General features: G+C 43.9%; 1 protein-coding gene across 2 annotated transcripts in view; it reads right to left on the reverse strand.

Moving 5' to 3' along the window:
* The window catches only part of LOC120049786 (adenylate cyclase type 4-like), a 30,866-nt gene extending 10,792 nt beyond the window's left edge, over positions 1–20,074 (reverse strand). The window contains exons 1-21 of one of the 2 annotated variants that reach the window (XM_038996202.1): positions 20,019–20,046; positions 19,791–19,831; positions 15,984–17,065; positions 15,501–15,603; positions 14,864–15,061; positions 14,383–14,544; positions 12,439–12,588; positions 12,054–12,190; positions 11,247–11,358; positions 9,920–10,047; positions 9,366–9,524; positions 8,885–9,044; positions 7,056–7,232; positions 4,232–4,263; positions 4,081–4,140; positions 3,922–3,985; positions 2,261–2,358; positions 1,871–1,955; positions 1,621–1,758; positions 1,429–1,509; positions 963–1,138 (exon numbers count right to left, since the gene is read on the reverse strand). In XM_038996202.1, the coding sequence (XP_038852130.1) occupies positions 963–1,138; positions 1,429–1,509; positions 1,621–1,758; positions 1,871–1,955; positions 2,261–2,358; positions 3,922–3,985; positions 4,081–4,140; positions 4,232–4,263; positions 7,056–7,232; positions 8,885–9,044; positions 9,366–9,524; positions 9,920–10,047; positions 11,247–11,358; positions 12,054–12,190; positions 12,439–12,588; positions 14,383–14,544; positions 14,864–15,061; positions 15,501–15,603; positions 15,984–16,885 (3,122 nt within the window). In that variant the 5' untranslated portion in view covers positions 16,886–17,065; positions 19,791–19,831; positions 20,019–20,046. Of the gene's footprint in view, positions 1–962; positions 1,139–1,428; positions 1,510–1,620; positions 1,759–1,870; positions 1,956–2,260; positions 2,359–3,921; positions 3,986–4,080; positions 4,141–4,231; positions 4,264–7,055; positions 7,233–8,884; positions 9,045–9,365; positions 9,525–9,919; positions 10,048–11,246; positions 11,359–12,053; positions 12,191–12,438; positions 12,589–14,382; positions 14,545–14,863; positions 15,062–15,500; positions 15,604–15,983; positions 17,066–19,790 lie in introns of both variants that reach the window. The other variant, XM_038996203.1, reaches the window with a different exon arrangement.
* Positions 20,075–20,399: the final 325 nt, after the last annotated feature.

A 20,399-nucleotide genomic window follows, 5' to 3' on the forward strand; every position in this document is an offset into this window, starting at 1 on the left:
GTGGTACCTTCAGGCGTTTGGAAATTGAGGTCTTGGTTGATTTATTTTCATTTTCCCATGATGTCAAGCAAAGAGGCACTGTTTGAAAGTAGGCCTTGAAATACATCCACAGGTACACCTCCAATTGACTCAATGTCACGCCCTGACCTTAGTATTCTATGTTTTCTGTATTATTTTGGTCAGGTCAGGGTGTGACGAGGGTGGATATGATTGTTTTGTATTGTCTAGGGTTTTTGTATGTCTAGGTGTGTGTGTGTAGTCTAGGCATATGTAGGTCTATGGTGGTCTAGATTGGTTCCCAATCAGAGGCAGCTGTTTATTGTTGTCTCTGATTGGGGATCCTATTTAGGTTGCCATTTTCCAGTTTGGTTTGTGGGTTATTGTCGATGTAATGTTGCATGTCTGCACTCGTTTCTTATAGCGTTCACGTTCGTTTTTCTTATTTTGTATAGTTTGTTCAGTATTCGTCTTTATTAAAAAGGAAGATGTATTATAATCACGCTGCGCCTTGGTCTCCTCACTACGACGCTCGTGACACTCAAATGATGTCAATTAGCCTATCAGAAGCTTCTGAAGCCATAAAATAATTTTCTGGAATTTTCCAAGCTGTTTAAAGGCACAGTCAATTTAGTGTATGTAAACTTCTGACCCACTGGAATTGTGATACAGTGAATTATAAGTGAAATAATCTGTCTGTAAACAATTGTTGGAAAAATTACTTGTGTCATGCACAAAGTAAACTATAGTTTGTTAACAAGAAATCTGTGGAGTGGTTGAAAAACAACATTTAATGACTCCAACCTAAGTGTATGTAAACGTCCGACTTCAACTGTACATGTTACTATCTATTATCCAGTCTAACTTGGTATCGTCGTAGAGCAACGTGTGTGTGTGTGTGTGTGTGTGTGTGTGTGTGTGTGTGTGTGTGTGTGTGTGTGTGTGTGTGTGTGTGTTAGTCTCACTTTGTATCGTTGTAGAGCAGGGCCATGTAACAGTCTGAGCGAGGTGCGTAGACGTAGAGGAAGAGAGACAGGTAGACTACTACAGCCAGTGTGAGGAGCAACACCTTGATGGACATGCACGTCCTCACAAACACCACCACACCTAGCATAGCCAGCAGGCAGCAGTACAGGTAATACTGTAGGGAGAGGGGAGGGGGAAGACAGACAGACAGACAGACAGACAGACAGACAGACAGACAGACAGACAGACAGACAGACAGACAGACAGACAGACAGACAGACAGACAGACAGACAGACAGACAGACAGACAGACAGACAGACAGACAGGTGGGAGAGAAGAGAAAGAGAAAATAATACATTGATATTACTTATTACCGATAATAGAACCAAGTGTAGTTTTATGCACTTTATGACAAGTGTGTCCATTACACTACATGTGTAATTGATTGGTTGATTGGTACTTACAGGGATGGTGTACAGGTTGAGGTTCTGTAGCTGCGACGTGTTGTACGAGTTGGAGGTACAGTCGTTTCCAGGTAGAAAGAACTGGGGGGGAAAAAACACAATGGGTCAAAGTGTGTGTGTATCTGTCCGAGTTTGTGCCCGTGTACGTGGATTTATATATTTGTGTGTATGTGTGTGTGTGTGCTGACTCACAAAGTTCAGTATGGCCATAAGCAAGGTGATGAGTAGACAAAGGCAGACCAGCAGTAAACGTGCCGCCGGCCTTGTGGCCACTCCTTGCGACAGCGACGTCACCCACTGTAGACTGAGAGGGATTTTAGAGCGCCAAATCTAAAAACACCCACACAAAAAAATACCTGGTTAGAACACTCAAACAGTGGAAATGTTCAAGAGAAACATGCCGCTAGGGTTGAGCCGTCATTAGGGTTAGGTTTAGTGTTACCTTGAGGTATCCAGTGCAGACCACAGAGAGAAGCAACACTAGAACAGGGAAGGTGACACCATACGACACAGCCATGTGAAAGTTCCTGAGAGAGAGAATGAGAGAAAGAGCGAGAGCAATGAAATGAATTCTCAATTTCTCTCCATTTCGATCCTCAGGCCCTCTACACCTCTTCCCCCCTCTCTCCTTTTATCTGGATGTTGTTTGTGGTCGATGCTCACAGTAAGTGCAAAACGCAAATTCCTTTTTTCTTCCGTTCTCTGCTCCATTTGCATGAGTTTGCATTGTGACGTTGGCATTTGCATCAAAACAGTAGTATGTGTTTGTGTTTTTGTGTGTGCATAATGTGCGTTGAAAGGTTTTTATACCTCACGCACACGGGATACTCACTTCTGGGAGACGAGCATTTGGACAGTAAACAGAGACACGAAGATGAGAGCCATGCAGCCTACTGACTGGTGTAGACCTTTGACCTCTGAGAGACGAAACTGCAACACACACACACACAACAGACAACGCCATTAGCCTATATCATTACACAGACAACACACAACCCTATAATACCAAACACAACTCAGATATAACCCCCACTAATAAATTAGGCACAACACCAGGTACACCACCATTACATCAGATACACTGAACTAATACAACAGTCAGTCATAATAGGTTTGGAAATGTCATTAATATAGCTGTCAAGTTTGACAGAAGGGGGTCCACCCTATGTTCTCTCAGCCCTATGTTCTCTCAGCCCTATGTTCCCTCAGCCCTATGTTCCCTCAGCCCTATGTTCCCTCGGGATCCAATGAACCAATTCCAATCAAAATTGGCTCAAATGCTTATTGTGATAATGTAGAAAATGCTGATTATTTCATGTAAGGATATGGGACCTACTGAACATGTTCAATCACTATGACCTTGACCTTTTGTCAATATTACAGCAGCGCATTGCATTTCCTGAAGAAGAAAAAAATGGATCTCAGCATCTACTCAATACATTTATATAATGATTGGATCAAATGTGTCAACTCATATGGCCTAGGACCCACTGAAATATTGAATCACTGGTGACGACATGAAGTTGGAAAATGGCTCTTCCTCTCATTTGGTTTGACAACCCCTGGTTTAGAAGTTAGAACTGAGGGAACATGGGGCTGAGGAAACATAGGGCTGAGGGAACAGACATGGGCTGCATTTTAAATTCAGAAAAGACACACCCTCGTCCACTTATCCTCGCTTTATGACCTTGGGGGAATCCCCGTGGCCATATTTGTCGTCGGTCCAAATGATTAGCCAAGCAAGGGAAGTTTGCAACATAAGCCCCTCAGCCCTCGTTTTTATTAATGGAGTTTGCGAGTGTACAATTATGTTCACTTCGGGGCTGGAAACGCCCCATAATTCAATTCATGATGATTGTACATCCGCTAAGAAAAGTCTGCCAAAACTTAAAACCTCAACATCAATATGGAGTCAACATACAAGTGTAAGTAAAAAGTAATGTAAATAAGTTACAAATTGTGCTACTAATGCACAAACACGTCTCATAAAAGTAATGATGTTTTTGTTTGGTTAGCTTTTGGAAATTGTAGAAATCAAACATTTTCCTTCTTCAAAAGTTCTCGCTAAGCAGGCTAACGTTAGGTAGCTAATTAATTAGACCTCTCCTTAACCAGTTTCAACTGAGATTGTTCATTATGAACTGTACTTGCTAGCTTAGTTCGTTGCTAGCTTGGTTAGCTCGTTGCTCGCTAGCTTGATAAAACAGCTCTGGCAATATCATTTTTGTCAGATAGCTAAATTGTACAGTCAGCATTTTGTCTAAATTGATCCTCATACAATAACCAAACGATTGGATAAACAAATCATTTGTGGGTTCTATATAGAACCGCAAAGCAGCCTTATTTTTAGGAGTGTACTGTTATACCAGACCGATCACAACATACAACACAGACATTAACACCACACTTCAAAAGACAAATCTAACACACAGACATGTCACAAAACATAACTATTACACAGCAAATGAAAAACGGCAGCATAAAAACTCCCACCTGTTTCTCCAGCTTTAGGTCATTGAATAACAGCGTGATGCAGTTCAGCTTCTTTTCTCTCCGCCTGTGATAGATAGAATAAGAGAAGAGAGGAGACAGATAGTAGAGAAAATAACAGAAAACAACAGAACGATCTTACAGCTATGGAAAAACACTTACCCTGCAGCGTCAATAGTATCTAACGACCCTCTTATGCCATCGTCCAGGACCGGACTGGTACTAAGGGGGGATTATTTTGATTAATTATTTAAAATTACACTTATACAACAATTGGAAAATAATTCAAAGTAAAATAGAAAAGCTGGTTAACCTGCTGGAATCGGTCTGAGTAGGTGGTCTATCCTACAAACAAACACACACACACCCACACAGTCAACAAAACACACACACAAATCAAATATTATTTGTCACATGTGCCGAATACAACAGGTGTAGACCTTACAGTGAAATGCTTACTTACTAGCCTTTAACCAACAATGAAGTTTTAAGAAAAATAACTGTTAAGAAATTATTAACTAAAATAAACTGAAGTAAAGAAAATAGACAATTTAATAACAGTAGCGAGGCTAGCTGTTCAGGAGTCTTATGGCTTGGGGTAGAAGCTGTTAAGAAGCCTTTTGAACCTAGACTTGGCGCTTCGGTACCGCTTGCCGTGCGGTAGCAGAGAGAACAGTCTATGACTTGGGTGGCTGGAGTCTTTCACATTTTTTAGGGCCTTCCTCTGACAGCGCCTAGTATAGAGGTCCTGGATGGCAGGAAGCTTGGCCCCAGTGATGTACTGGGCCGTACGCACTACCCTCCGTAGTGCCTTGTGGTCGGAGACCGAGCAGTTCCCATACCAGGTGGTGATGCAACCAGTCAATATGTTCCCGATGGGGCAGCTGTCAAACCTTTTGAGGATCTGAGGACCTATGCCAAATCTTTTCAGTCTCCTGAGGGGGGAAAGGTGTTGTTGTGCCCTCTTCATGACTATCTTTGTGTGTTTGGACCATGATAGTTTGTTGGTGATGTGGACACCAAGGAACTTGAAGCTCTCAACCTGCTCCACTACAGCCCCGTCGATGAGAATGGGGGCGTGCTTGGTCCTCCTTTACCTGTAGTCTACGATCATCTCCTTTGTATTGATCACGTTGAGGGAGAGGTTGTTATCTTGGCACCACACTACCAGGCCTCTGACCTTCTCCCTATAGGCTGTCTCATCGTTGTCGGTGATGAGGCCTACCACTGTTGTGTCGTCGTTAAACTTAACAATAGTGTTGGTCATGCTTGGCCATGCAGTCATGGGTGAACAGGGAGCCCCAGGGTCCTTTGCTTAGTGATGAACTTTGAGGGCACTATGGTGTTGAACGCTGAGCTGTAGTCAATGAATAGCGTTCTCTCGTAGGTGTTCCTTTTGTCCAGGTGGGAAAGGGCAGTGTGGAGTGCAATAGAGATTGCGTCATCTGTGGATCTGTTGGGGAGCTATGCAAATTGGAGTGGGTCTAGGGTTTCTGGGAATGTTGTTGACGTGAGCCATAACCAGCCTTTCAAAGCACTTCATGGCTACAGACATGAGTGCTACAGGTCGGTAGTCATTTCAGCAGGTAACTTTGGTGTTCTTGGGCACAGGGACTATGGTGGTCTGCTTGAAAGATGTTGGTATTACAGACTCGGTCAGGGACAGGTTGAAAATGTCAGTGAAGACACTTGCCAGTTGGTCAGCGCATGCTCGCAGTACACGTCCTGGTAATCCATCTGGCCCTGCGGCCTTGTGAATGTTGACCTGTTTAAAGGTCTTACTCACATTGGCTATGGAGAGCGTGATCTCACAGTCATCCGGAACACCTGGTGCTCACATGCATGCTTCAGTGTTGCTTGACTCGAAGCGAGCATAGAAGTAATTTAGCTCGTCTGGTAGGCACGTGTCACTGGGCAGCTCGCGGCTGTGCTTTCCTTTGCAGTCCGTAATAGTTTGCAAGCCGGTGATGTACGATTCAATCTTAGTCCTGTATTGACGCTTTGCCTGTTTGATGGTTCGTCGGCATAGCAGAATTTCTTATAAGCGTCTGGGTTAGAGTCCCGCTCCTTGAAAGCGGCAACTCTACTCTTTAGCTCAGTGCGGATGTTGCCTGTAATCCATGGCTTCTGTTTGGGGTATGTTCGTACCGTCACTGTGGGGACGACGTCATCAATGCACTTATTGATGAAGCCAGTGACTGATGTGGTATACTCCTCAATGCCATCGGAAGAATCCCGGAACATATTCCAGTGTGTGCTAGCAAACCAGTCCTGTAGCTTAGCATCTGCATCATCTGACCATTTCCGTATTGTGCGAGTAACTGGTACTTCCTGCTTTAGTTTTTTCGTGTAAGCAGGAATCAGGAGGATAGAGTTATGGTCAGATCGAGGGAGAGCTTTGTACGCGTCTCTGTGTGTTTCGTAAAGGTGGTCTAGAGTTTTTTTCCCCTCTGATTGTAACACAAATGTAACACATACACACACACACACACACACACACACACACACACACACACACACACACACACACACACACACACACACACACACACACACACACACACACACACACACACACACACACACACACACACACACACACATACACACACACACACACAATGTTCGAGTTCACTCTGAATACATAAGATTAACTCTGCCAATATTGAAAGATTGACAGAAGAGAAAAAAGAGAGACAAAATAATTTTGTGAACATTGTTAGGATTGCTAAGGCAATATGTTCATGAAAGGCATAAGAATGAGTGGGAGAAAGATTTAGGGTGTCTGTATTTGTGAAAGTATGTCATGCATGTGTGTGTAATAGGAGAAGGTAGAAGGGACTAACAGGGTCATGTTCATTAGGGCACACAATGGTAAACGTTTAAAAATGTGTGTTTCTTGTTGGACAAGTCCAGGTAAGTTTACTTCCACTTGGTGCCTTATGACCCTGGTATGTTACTTACTTAGGAATATGAGTGGGTGGGATGGGATATGGGGTGTGTGTTTGTGAAAGTTTGTCATGCATGTTGGCATGATTGTGTGTGAATGGCATAAGTGTGGATCAGCGTTGAGTGTGTGTGTATACGTGTCTGAGTGAACAGAGAAGGTAGGCGGGTTCAACAGGTACATTACTCACTGCGGATGGCTGTGATTGGTTCGTGCTGGCGCAGGTCGGGTTGATTGGCAGCTGGGTGGGTGTGGCCTCAGGGTTGCTGAGGTCAGAGAATGGACAGATGGTCTGCCAGGACTGCAGGTACTGAGACATCCTCACTGAGGCTCGCTGCTTATGACCACTGACCGTCAGGATGTTTGTCTGGAACACATGCAAACATCAGGGATGCAGGCATGCACACTAGGGCTGACCCCATTTAGTCGACTGGTTGATTGTTTGGTCGATAGGCTGTTCGTCAACAGAAATGTTATTAGCCGAACAGTCTAAAATACATACAGTATATATATTTTTTTGGGGCACATGAGGCACCTGTCTGATTCACGCCTGTCTCAGTGGACTAATCCATTGGAGACCGCGGGGATGGCCCACCAGTATCACCAGTAGTACATTTACCGTTAATTCTCATAATTTCTAATCTACAATGTTTGTTTGGTTATGGTAATTTCTGTTAATGCATTCAGTATATTATTATTACAGTCTTTTACCGTTCTCATTGTCGGAGTGGACACGTTGTTTGCGGACTGCACAACCTTTAGGCTACACTTGTGAGGAACACGTTTTTGTTTAATTCATCCATTTAGGAATTGACAATTTATTCATTGTCGTTTGTTTGTAGCCCCCCTGTCAATGTCGAGTAAGGACACACACCTGATTATAGGCTAGGCTACCTGGCCTGCGCACAAATGTAGGCCTATAAATGTGCCCATTTGGGGATCTGATAGTATTTCCGATTGTCTTAACTCACCACCACTGTGGAACTTCTCAAAGTAATTTTTTCTTCACCTCAAACAGCAAGTCAACAAAGTCTGTTTTTACATCCATTGAGAATGACAATAGTTCATCAATGAAGCCTATTTGAAAAATCTTTCCAGCTCTCTTTCGATAGAGTGAAATGGGGAGAAAAAATGTAATGCTCTGATCCGGTGGAAACCTCATAAAATAGGCCTGACTGATTACTTCTCTCTTGCACAAATACCCTACAGCTATGTCTTTCTGGAGCTCACTGGAGTGGAAACTCTGAGAACCCAGAATATTTAATACAATGTTGCAAGTTTGCTAGCAGAGCTTCAACCCCAGTTAGTTGTTGATACAACATTTCAAGTTCCCTGCAGGCAGGCCAGGCTGAGCCAATGTGATTTATAGGATATTTATTTTTATCAGGATATTTTCTACCTGCAGGTGGCAATGTTTTTATTTGTTGGCTTTATGTAGACTATTTTACATAGTTGGAAATGGCAATAGAAGTTACTTTCAGAATTTAGATTTTGAGATATGAAGACTTTGTTATAAATTAAATTGAACTGTTCAATGAAAATGTGCATATAAAAATCATAACTGGCACACAGATTGGTAGAAATGGTAAGATAAATTGCCACTCCAAATGGAAAAGGTTGCCGACCCCTGGTGTAGCCTATTAGGAACGTAACAGCAGAATCCGCGAAGCCCCGCAGCAACAGGAGGAAGAGAGTCGGGAACAGGTATTTTTTCTTCTGGTTAGGCTTGATCTCTGACTCCCTCCAGTAATTTGTGTGTCTTAATGATGTAATCACACTGCACACACACACACACACACACACAAACGTCAGGTATGCACGCACGCACACACAAACACACACACACACACACACACAGCCACGCACACACATCAGTGATGCATGCACACACACACATGCTGAAACATGTACACACATCATTTTTGTACAGGTGCAGGCATCTAAGAGAATTTAAACGCGTACATACACACACACAGAGATACAAGGACAGGCTTTCTAAAACATGCACATTGCACACACCTTTTCCTTCCTCTTAGAGGTGGTGTCTTCCTTATGGGGGTCGATCACCAGGTAGGTTTTCCTCCCCTTTAGCAGAGCATCCCGGCTTCCCCCGTCAGTGTCCTCCATTTGGTACACCCCAGCTAAGTGTCCCAGTGTCTCCTCTGTGATGTGGACACGCCTTGGGTGGGAAACATTGCAAGTAGAAATGTAATGAATAGAACAGGCACAATTCCTTTTCTGCATGGCAAACAATCATATTTGTTTTACGTAAGGTGTTTCTATCTGAATTAACTGTTAAATTGTGCCCTGCCTCCTGAACACACACTTGCAGAAAGCATATTTGCGTAAAGATATCACACACAAACATAATAACACATGTATAACACGTCTATTACACATTTACAATAGTTTATAACACATGTATGTCATCTTATTACACATTTATAACAGTTTATGACACCGATTATAACACAAGCACATGCATTTCCTGGTTCCTTACCCTGGCATGCCCCCAGACTCCATATGGTTGGCCAGGGTCACGTCATGTGACCAGACGTCGTACTGCCACTTCTGTAGACCAATCACGCCACAGAGAACGTTGCCGGAGTGCACACCCACTCTCATACTGATCTCCACACCAGTAGCCTCCCGTAGTTTACTACAGGACATGACATGGTTATAACCATGGTTACAACAATCAGCCAGGACCTCAAACCAATGTCATACAGATTATGTTCAACTATTTTTGCATTAAATCATATTTATGGCAGCATCATAAGGTGATATGTCAGAAATATGTCTAAATTTAATAAAGTAGATAAGCACATGTGATTGAGATTAATAATTTAAATATTTACATGTTATCATAAAATGATATACCTTTCTATAACAATCTGTATAAGCAATTCACTAAAGTGATTCTCAGAGGTGATACACATGGAGTTGATTGACACATATTGGATGACAGTTAGATACAGATAAAGGAGAGACCTATATATGAGTGGTGATGGAGAGCAGTGATTGAATTATCGATTGATTGATTGGCAGACTGACTTGATAGCCGTGCACATGTCGAGTCCCATCTGAACACAGTTCCTGGCGTGGGCTGGGATGGGGTCTGGCAGACCCGACACACAATAGTAACAATCACCCAGGATCTTTATGCGCAAACACTCGTTCTTCTGGAGAGAGAGAGAGGGGGAGAAGGGTGGATGGGTATAGGGAGAGAGGAGGGAGGAGAGAGAGAGAGGGGGAGAAGGGTGGATGGGTATAGGGAGAGAGGGGGGGGGAGAGAGAGAGAGGGGGAGAAGGGTGGATGGGTATAGGGAGAGAGGAGGGAGGAGAGAGAGAGAGGGGGAGAAGGGTGGATGGGTATAGGGAGGGAGGAGGGAGGAGAGAGAGAGAGGGGGGAGAAGGGTGGATGGGTATAGGGAGGGAGGAGAGAGAGAGAGAGGGGGAGAAGGGTGGATGGGTATAGGGAGAGAGGAGGGAGGAGAGAGAGAGGGGGGGAGAAGGGTGGATGGGTATAGGGAGAGAGGAGGGAGGAGAGAGAGAGAGAGGGGGAGAAGGGTGGATGGGTATAGGGAGAGAGGAGGGAGGAGAGAGAGAGAGGGGGAGAAGGGTGGATGGGTATAGGGAGAGAGGAGGGAGGAGAGAGAGAGAGAGAGGGGGAGAAGGGTGGATGGGTATAGGGAGAGAGGAGGGAGGAGAGAGAGAGGGGGGGAGAAGGGTGGATGGGTATAGGGAGAGAGGAGGGAGGAGGGAGAGAGAGAGGGGAGAAGGGTGGATGGGTATAGGGAGAGAGGAGGGAGGAGAGAGAGAGAGGGGGAGAAGGGTGGATGGGTATAGGGAGAGAGGAGGGAGGAGAGAGAGAGAGGGGGAGAAGGGTGGATGGGTATAGGGAGAGAGGAGGGAGGAGAGAGAGAGAGGGGGAGAAGGGTGGATGGGTATAGGGAGAGAGAAGGGAGGAGAGAGAGAGAGAGGGGGAGAAGGGTGGATGGGTATAGGGAGAGAGGAGGGAGGAGGGAGGAGAGAGAGAGAGGGGGAGAAGGGTGGATGGGTATAGGGAGAGAGAAGGGAGGAGAGAGAGACAGGGGGAGAAGGGTGGATGGGTATAGGGAGCGAGGAGGGAGGAGAGAGAGAGAGGGGGAGAAGGGTGGATGGGTATAGGGAGAGAAGAGGGAGGAGAGAGAGAGAGAGACAATAATAGTCAAGTTGCCTCAGTAAATGTGCACTACATCATAAGGATCCATTGACCTGTAGTTGAGATATTGTGTTGAGAGAATCTCTAGCTAGCCAAAACATTTCTATACCTATACATCCAGCCCAGGGCAAGGTGAGGGGAAAGGTGACTGACTGATTGGTTAAGGGAAGCTCTCACCTTGGCAATGTCATCGAACCTGCCGAAGAGCTTATTGAGGACTCCCACCAGCTCCTCAGGAGAACAGGTACTGGCCAGCTTAGTAAACCCCACAATGTCAGCATACAGAATACTAGAGAGTGAAGGACACAACAGGGATGGTAGTGACCAGGTATAGACCCTGGACTAGGTCTGCTTTAGCCCTATCAGATAAAACCTGGAAGTTAACAAAAGTCCTCAGGCTCTAGGATCAGGCCCCCTCTTTCCGTGTAATCTTATTTATTATGATTATATAAGACAAAACTGTTCCTAGAGCAGAATTCTGACTCTGACACACTTTATGAATCCTGGCCCAGGTCTCAGACAAGGTTATATTCATCACATCAAATCAAATTTGATTGGTCACAAACACATATTTAGCAGATGTTATTGCAGATGTAGCGAAATGCTTGTGTTCCCAGCTCCAACAATGCAGTAGTTTCTAACAATTCACAACGATACACACACATCTAAAAGTAAAAGAATGGAATTAAGAAATATATAAATATTACATTGAGCAATGTCGGAGTGGCATTGACTAAAATACAGTAGAATAGAACACAGTATATACATATGAGATGAGTAAAGCAATATGTAAACGTTATTTAAACCTCACTAAAGTGACTAGTGTTCAATTCTTAACGTGGCCATTTATTCCAAGTCTATATATATTTAGGGCAGCAGCCTCTAAGGTGCAGGGTTGCGTAACTGGGTGGAAGCCAGCTAGTGATGGCTATTTAACAGTCATGTTATCCATTGTGTTGTGTGTATAAGCGCACGTTTCCTCACCTGACATCTTTGTGTTGCCGGATGTACAGACTGTGAAAGTTCTGTCCTTTCTCTTTATTCTCCGACAGTCGTTTGATGATCTCCGTCTTCAGCTCCATGGCGATATATCGTGGCAACACAGACAGGAGGAGGTGCTCCTGTTGTCAAGGGGAGGGGCATGAGGAGGGTTTGTGTGTTCATTGATTAAATGATCAAACTATTGACTTACAGTAGCGGACTGTTTGCATGCAGGTCATAAAGGTGGGCATCTATGACTGAAAGCGCTCTTGGAAGAGGATGCCCTTTGATGGGCTCTGAGGGGATTGATTAATAGGACTATAGAATTTTATTGAGTCGAGTTGAACTGAATCGAATTGAACTGAACAAGTTTAATTGATTCAGCTACCTGCTGGTGTTTTTGCATGTCCCTCTGGGAGCGCATGGCGCTGAACCTCTCTTTCTTCTTACTGGACTTCCTGTGGGCATGCTCAGTCAGCCACAGGTGAAAAACTCCCACACAGTTCACACACAAAAACAACACAGCATTGGCCACCAGCTGTCAGGGAGGGAGAGCGGGGAGGAGGGGGAGAGAGAGACGTTTTTATATAAAAAAAAACATTTAACCAAGGCAAGTCAATTAAGATCAAATTCTTATTTGCAATGAGGGAGTGGCGAGAGGGAGGAAAAGAGGGGGGGGGGGTTAGAGGGGGGAGGGGTTGGGTGAGTAGATGAGAGAGTAGGAAATGGAGGGAGGGAGAGTGAGAAAGATAGAGCGGGCAGGTCGACAGGGAGAGAGGATAAGGAGAGAGAGATAGAGGGATGGGGGAAACAAAGGGAGAACGGGCACAGCAGCATAGCAGGTGGGGTTCTTACTTATCATTGTTCAGTAAAACGACAGAACCGCCATGTCGTACCAAGCTGAACTTAGACACACAAACAACATAGGAAACAGTGTGTTGTGGACTGTGCTAGCGTACACAGTGTCCTGGCGAATTTGAATAGGGATGCTATCAGACGATGCAAATGTGAGTGTGTCTATGTCTGTGTCTGTGTGCTTACTGTAATTCATTCTTTCGTTCTCTGCAACTCATTTGCAAGAGTTTGCCTGTGACCTTTCCATTTGCAGAACATTTAGTGTGGGTGTTTCTTTCATACCACGGCACCGAGCTGAGACAAACCAAGTTCTACTGTGCTGGACTTCATGGGTACACAACCCTTAAAGTTGCCGAAACCAAATCCACAATGACAATATATAAAGAAAATATCTGATTTGCGTCGGCACAATAGTGTGAATAGGGTTTCTGTGTGTGCGTGTCTATCTATGTGTGTGTTTGTGTGTCTATCTATGTTTATGTGTGTGTCTATCTACACTACCGTTCAAAAGTTTGGGGTCACTAAGGAAATGTCCTTGTTTTTGAAAGGAAAGCACATTTTTTGTCCATTGGCAATTTCTCGCATGGAATAGCCTTCACTTCTCAGAACAAGAATAGACTGACGAGTTTCAGAAGAAAGTTATTTGTTTCTGACCATTTTGAGCCTGTAATTGAACCCACAAATGCTGATGCTCCAGATACTCAACTAGTCTAAAGAAGGCCAGTTTTATTGCTTCTTTAATCAGATCAACAGTTTTCAGCTGTGCTAACATAATTGCAAAAGGGTTTTCTAATGATCGTTTAGCCTTTTAAAATGATAAACTTGGATTAGCTAACACAACGTGCCATTGGAACACAGGAGTGATGGTTGCTGATAATGGGCCTCTGTACTCCTATGTAGATATTCCATAAAAAATCTGCCGTTTCCAGCTACAATAGTCATTTACAACATTAACAATGTCTACACTGTATTTCTGATCAATTTGATTTTATATTAATGGTCAAAAAATGTTATTTTCTTTCATAAACAAGGACATTTCTAAGTGATCCCAAATTTTTGAACGGTAGTGTATGTCTACGTGTGTCTATCTATGTCTATGTCGGTGTTTCTATCTATGTCTATGTGGGTGTTTCTATCTATCTATCTATCTATCTATCTATCTATCTATCTATCTATCTATCTATCTATCTATCTATCTATCTATCTATCTATCTATCTATCTATCTATCTATCTATCTATCTATCTATCTATCTATCTATCTATCTATCTATCTATCTATCTATCTATCTATCTATCTATCTATCTATCTATCTATCTATCTATCTATCTATCTATCTATCTATCTATCTGTGTGTGTGTGTGTGTGTGTGTGTGTGTGTGTGTGTGTGTGTGTGTGTGTGTGTGTGCGTGCGTGCGTGCGTGCGTGCGTGCGTGCGTGCGTGCGTGCGTGCGTGCGTGCTACTATGTTTCTTTTACCTGCACTGCCAGGTCTGGTGTGTTAGGCCTGGTGACGGGAACGTAGACACTGATGATGATGATGTGTGACACACTGGTCCCTATGCCCACCATCAGAGCCCAGGCTAGGGACAGGGGCAGCACCGTGTACACACACAGAGACAGGAAGAGGAAGAACGCTACCTGTAAAGGGAGGAAGGGAGGGAAAGAGAGAGAGACAGTGAAAGAAAGTTCTCGCTAACAGCTCGCCACGTCTCAGAATAAGTGCTGATCTAGGATCAGTTTTCCCTTTTAGATCATAATCAATAAGATTACATGGACAGGGAGGACCTGATCAGAGATCAGCACACGCACACTAAGACGCTTTGTGAATACAGGCCTTGACCTGCTCCTCCCCCCTCATTAATTCTCCACCCCCCCCATCCCTATCTTTGACCTGCTCCTCACCCCACCCCCTACCCTTCCAACCCTTCCCTCAACCCGGTCCCTTCTCCTGTCTGACCTGTTCCCATGCGGTGACGGGCCCTCCGGTGAAGGTGAAGACTATAGCTGTGACATACAGGGCCCCCCAGAGGCAAAGTGACAGCGCTCCCCCACACCGCCTCACCACGGCCAGCCAGGGCAGGGCCACCAGCAGGGCTGTGCTCAAACACAGCACCACACAGACCACAGACAGGGCCCCTACATGGACACTGATGTTCTGGAGAGTGGGAGAGAGAGAGCGAGAGCCAGAGGGAGTTAAACACCGCAACATACACCACACTGATACTCTGGAGAGGGAGTGTGAAAGGGAGAGAGATAGAAGGGGGGGGGGGGGAGAGGTGGGGGAAGAGAAGGGAGAAGGGAAAATTGAGAAGGTTGAAAATGGTTAATAGTTTGTTAATTCAATTATAAATATATCTAGAATCCAAAACAGCACCTCAACCCTTCATTTACCTCCCCATCCTCCTAGCTCTTACCCCTGGCTACGGTACACCATCCACACATCCTCCTTCCCCCCAGCTCTCTCACCCTGCTTGTGGCTGGGATGAGATTGATTATAGCCCCAGAGTCCATACTCCATACTCCTTCCCCTCTACCTCCCCCTACCCTTCCATCTCCCCCTCCATCTCCCCCTCTATCCCCTACATCCCCCCCACCTCTTTCAGCCTTCCGGTAGTTGGTATAAGGATGATGATAGCCACACAGAAGCCCATGGCCAGCAACAGTCCAGGGAGCATGGCTGGTGTCTCCTCTAGGCACCTTATGAGAGAAGGGTTTATTTCAATAAAGGCAACATAACATTGGTATCAATAGCATTGAAGGCTAAATGATTTGATACAATTGACGGTTTCCACAAATGTGAAGAATAAGCACACGCTGGAATTATGCAACAAACAATACACATTTAAAATGTATGTTTAGTGCAGAGCCGTGGTGTCGTGGTAACATTCCACGGCTTAAGTCACATGTACTACTCTCCACTGGAGACAGGGGTTCAATCCCTGTGTCCACTGTTTCTCCCACTTGTCCGTCTCCCCCCTTGATTTTTTGCTGTTTGAATAAAATAAAGTGTAAAAAATACCTACAAAATAAATTAAAATAATTAAAATACAGTTTTAAAAGGTAAAAATCATACAGACCTTATGAAGGCCTTGTGTACTGCTCTGTAGCAGCAGCACACCCCCTCTGCTACACTCCTCTGTGAGGGCGGTCTACCGTCGCCTTCACCCCCCTCCCTGACGTTCGGGGTGTCGTCCCATGTGATGTCGGGCGCAGGGGCCGATTGGTTGAGAGGGACTGAAGTTTCCGATCTGGAAGTGGAAGTGTCGTCGGACGGGATGTCGGGGGTTGTGTAGTTGTCGTGGTTACGTCTGCAGAGGGTTGTTGTGGAGTCCATCATGGCCAGATCAGAGTTGTGATTGTGTGGGTTTGTTTTTAATTTAAAGGCATCAGTACTCTTTTTGTGCGAAGAATCTTCACCGTTGACTTTGCCGCTATCATCTAAGTTATCATAAGTGTCAGTGGTCGTTTTAGCGCTATCATTATCAGAGTCATTGCTGGATTTTGTGCTGTCATTCATCAAAGTGTCTGTTTTAATGTCAGTGCCATGGTTACCAGTGCTCGCAGTGGACGGGAACTCCGGAGATTCTTGGAAAGACGATTGGGCCTTGAGTGGTTCCGAGGCTAGCTCCACCTTAGCCACGCCCACCTCTATGTAGACCCGAGGCTCACTGTGCTCTGATTGGCTCTCGGAATCACCGTTGACCTCATCTCCGAAGTCATCACATTGAGTCCTGATGTCATTCATTTTTGCTGTGATGTCCTTCCTTTGCGTTATGATGTCACCGCCCTCATCTTCTTCTGCAATCGGATGTTCATTGTCTGTTGTGCTGCTGGTCAAATCCTTCAGCTCCATGCTTGTGTCTTGCCCATCTCCCCTGTCTCCCCCATCTCCCCCACCAGCAAACCCACTACCAGTCCTGTGGATGTCTCCCGTTCTGTTTCCCCCAATCACCAAGTATCCCTCAGGGTCGTCCTGCATGGTACTTTAGTGCTTATCTCTATGTCCTTGTTGTCAGGGAAAGGCGACTGAAGGACAAACAAAAGACAAAGTCACTGTATAGTCCCTTCAGGTCCTCTGGATAGTTCTAAGACATGCTAGAAGCACAATGTCGTTTCCTTGGAAGACTGTAAGTCCATATGGAAATGGAGGAATGTTTCACTGTCAAAACAGATAAAGATGAAAAGTAACTCCAAAACCCACACATAATCCTCAGTGTTAAGTCATGCTAACCACTACTGCTAACCAGACCATAATTCTATTACCACTTATGCTACCCACATATGCTAAAGCTAACCACCTGTTATTTATGCTAACCAAGCCATAATGCTAACCACCACTTTCCTAAATACAATCCTTTCTCTTCTCCAATAAAGAATTGTACTGGAAAGCTTACATTTTCTAAAATGTTAGACTAACCCCTTATGCTAAACCAGGACATAACAACTACTGTCCTAAACACAGCCTTTCTCTTCTTCAATCAAGTAATAAATGAGGCTGTTTGGTTGACTGCTGTCAGTCAGGTTTTTAATGCCAGTTAGATTACACGTTTCCCAGTCAGTCATTTCCCTATTGTGTTAAACAAGTTCTGCTAGATGAAGGTGTTTCCTCATTCACTCTGATGACAGGGGTGAAGTTTTCATAAGGTACAGAAATGCAAAACTGACACAAGATCAGTGTTTATGGGCAACTCCACCCTGCTACACCCACTGATGACTCCACTAATGCAGACCTGGGTTCAAGTAGCATTTTAAATCATGCTTGATTGACCTTTCCAGCCGTATTGGACCAATAGACTAGTCCCAAATCTGTAAACCCCACCCATCTTGCACTCTAGGCAGGCTAGAGCAAATGCTTGAAGTATGTGAAAGATTTCAAATAGCATTTGAATCCATGTCTGTTCTGACGCTCCCTGTCCTCCTCCCTGTTGGTCTGTGACATGATAGTGACGCACCCCTAGCAATTATCATGACACTCATTCATGTCTTTCTTCTCTCTCTCTATCTCAAAGAGCAATATGTGAATGAGGAGAATTCTAAACAAATGAACAAAAACTATACTCAACTGCATTTCAAATGATATGTAACACAAATGAATAAAACTGCATTTCCACATTTCAAATAATATTTAGGTCTACATAACTGTTTACAAATGGGTACAGATGAAGGATCTTAATTTGATCACCCTGAATTTACGAAAGATACATCAACCCCTACAAAAAATGCTCATTAATTATAATCCACATAAATATTCACATTTCCTGTTGCTGCAGGATTATTTTTCCTGCTGTTGCAAACTGGCTCAAATTAAGATCGTTTATCTGAATCTCCCAGTCTCAGTTATTAGTGTTGTGACACTAGGCTACACTACATTCTTAGAAAAAAAGGTGCTATCTAGAACCTAAAATGGTTCTTTGGCTGTCCCCATACGAGATCCCTTTGAATAACCCCTTTTTTCTTCCAGGTAGAACCCTTTAAGGTTCCATGAAGAACCCTTTTCACAGAGGAAACAATTTCCAAGGTTCTCCTATGGGGACAGCTGAAGAACCCTTTCGGAACCCTTTTTTCTAAGAGTGTAGGAAGATAGCACACACGGTTGAATTACTTTGATACAAAAATCACAGCTATCAGTAACAAAACAAAAAGTTAAAGTCGAAACCAGTAACCTACCTTGTTTTTCAAGTTGTTTTATGTTAGTCTGGCTGACTGTTGCTTGCTCTCCCCCCTCTCTTTTTCTCTCTCTCCCTCCTTCTTCCTCTCTGTTGCTCTCTGTATCGCTCACAGGTCCATCTCTCATTTTCCTATCCTCCTTTTTTTATGACCTTTTTCTGTTTTCCTCCTCCACCTCCTCTACCCTTTCGCTCTTTCCTTCTCTTTCTATCTGTCCGACTGATTTGAAACCCAACATACATCAACACATCTGAACTGAAACCACGATCCTTTTAACATCAATTGAATTCACAGCTGTATAATATCACATCCATGATTTAAAGCCACAATATGTCATTTGAACAAGAACAAAACAGCAGCCTGCTCTTGGTTTGCTATAAAACTGAGGTATGACACTAGGGAAATGTAACCACTCTCAAATTCAATTGAGCTATAACGCATGAGGAATTTATAAATGATATTCAATGAGATATACTGCTCAAAAAATTGCAGAGTGGGGCTTTAGGAAAATAAGTGTGTGTGTGTGTGTGTGTGTGTGTGTGTGTGTGTGTGTGTGTGTGTGTGTGTGTGTGTGCGTGTGTGTGTGTGTGTGTGTGTATGGTTGAATCCCAAATAGGCCCTGGTCAAAAGTAGTGTACTATAAAGGGAATAGGTTACCATTTAGGACGCAACTTATGTGTGCACAGACAAGTGCGCATGTGTGTTACAATGAAAAGTCCCTGCGCCAGCTATGCAAATACACTGAGGTAAACATAGATGAACGAAAGAGACGGAAGGGAGAGAGGGAGGGCAAGGGGAGAGACGTGAGAGAGGAAGGAGAGAACGCGGGGATAAGAGGGCATGGGGAGAGGGAGTGCAAAGGGAGAGGAGAGAGAGGAGGGAGAAAGGAAGGGAAGAGAAGGAGGGAGAAAGAGGAGAGAGTGATGGCAAAGGAAGAGAGGAGTTTCGGCTTTCCATTGTGACATCATAAAGCAGTAAATTGGTTAACAGAACAATAACAAAGAGAGTTCCAAACCTACCTGCCAATAAAAGCTAGTTTTCAGTTTTCACCTCCCAGACAGTTCAAGCAAATTATTGCTTTAGAAATAGCTAAAGAGCTATTTTTGGCCATTTTAATGGAAATCTGTTACAGTACGGTACCCAAAAGTGATATGATATTTAAAAAAATATCATGCATGTATAAAGTCATACACATGACAGTTATAATAAAGTGTTACCTCTATATCTTGATGGAGAGGATCCTTATCTGGTCTCTTGTCTAGCTTATGCAATCACAAAGAGATGAAATGAGGTTATTCTCCAATCAGATTGAACCCATAAATACTAGTAAGTATAGGTAAAGTTATAAAGTAAGTATATCTCTTGAAATAATCCACTGTTATAAATATGCCAGCAGTTTCTCAACATCGGTACATTATTAAAGCCAGAAACCATGATACCCTCACCTCGATCTCTTTCTCTCCCTCTGTCTGTCGAGAGTCTCTGTGTGTGTGTGTGTGTGTGTGTGTGTGTGTGTGTGTGTGTGTGTGTGTGTGTGTGTGTGTGTGTGTGTGTGTGTGTGTGTGTGTGTGTGTGTGTGTGTGTGTGTGTGTTGCCTATTCTTTAGGAATGTTCCAAAAATAGTTGGCGGGTTCTCTTTTTCCTCACCTGAACTTGACAAACCAGTCCTAGATCACCACAAGCTTTAGTGCATAATGAAATGTACAGAATAGACTAGAATAGACTAGAATAGACTAGAATAGACTAGAATAGAGTAGAGTAGAATAGAATAGACTAGATTAGAGTAGAATAGACTAGAATAGAGTAGAGTAGAATAGACTAGATTA

Source organism: Salvelinus namaycush, chromosome 6 (assembly GCF_016432855.1).
Source record: "Salvelinus namaycush isolate Seneca chromosome 6, SaNama_1.0, whole genome shotgun sequence".
Lineage (NCBI taxonomy): Eukaryota > Metazoa > Chordata > Actinopteri > Salmoniformes > Salmonidae > Salvelinus > Salvelinus namaycush.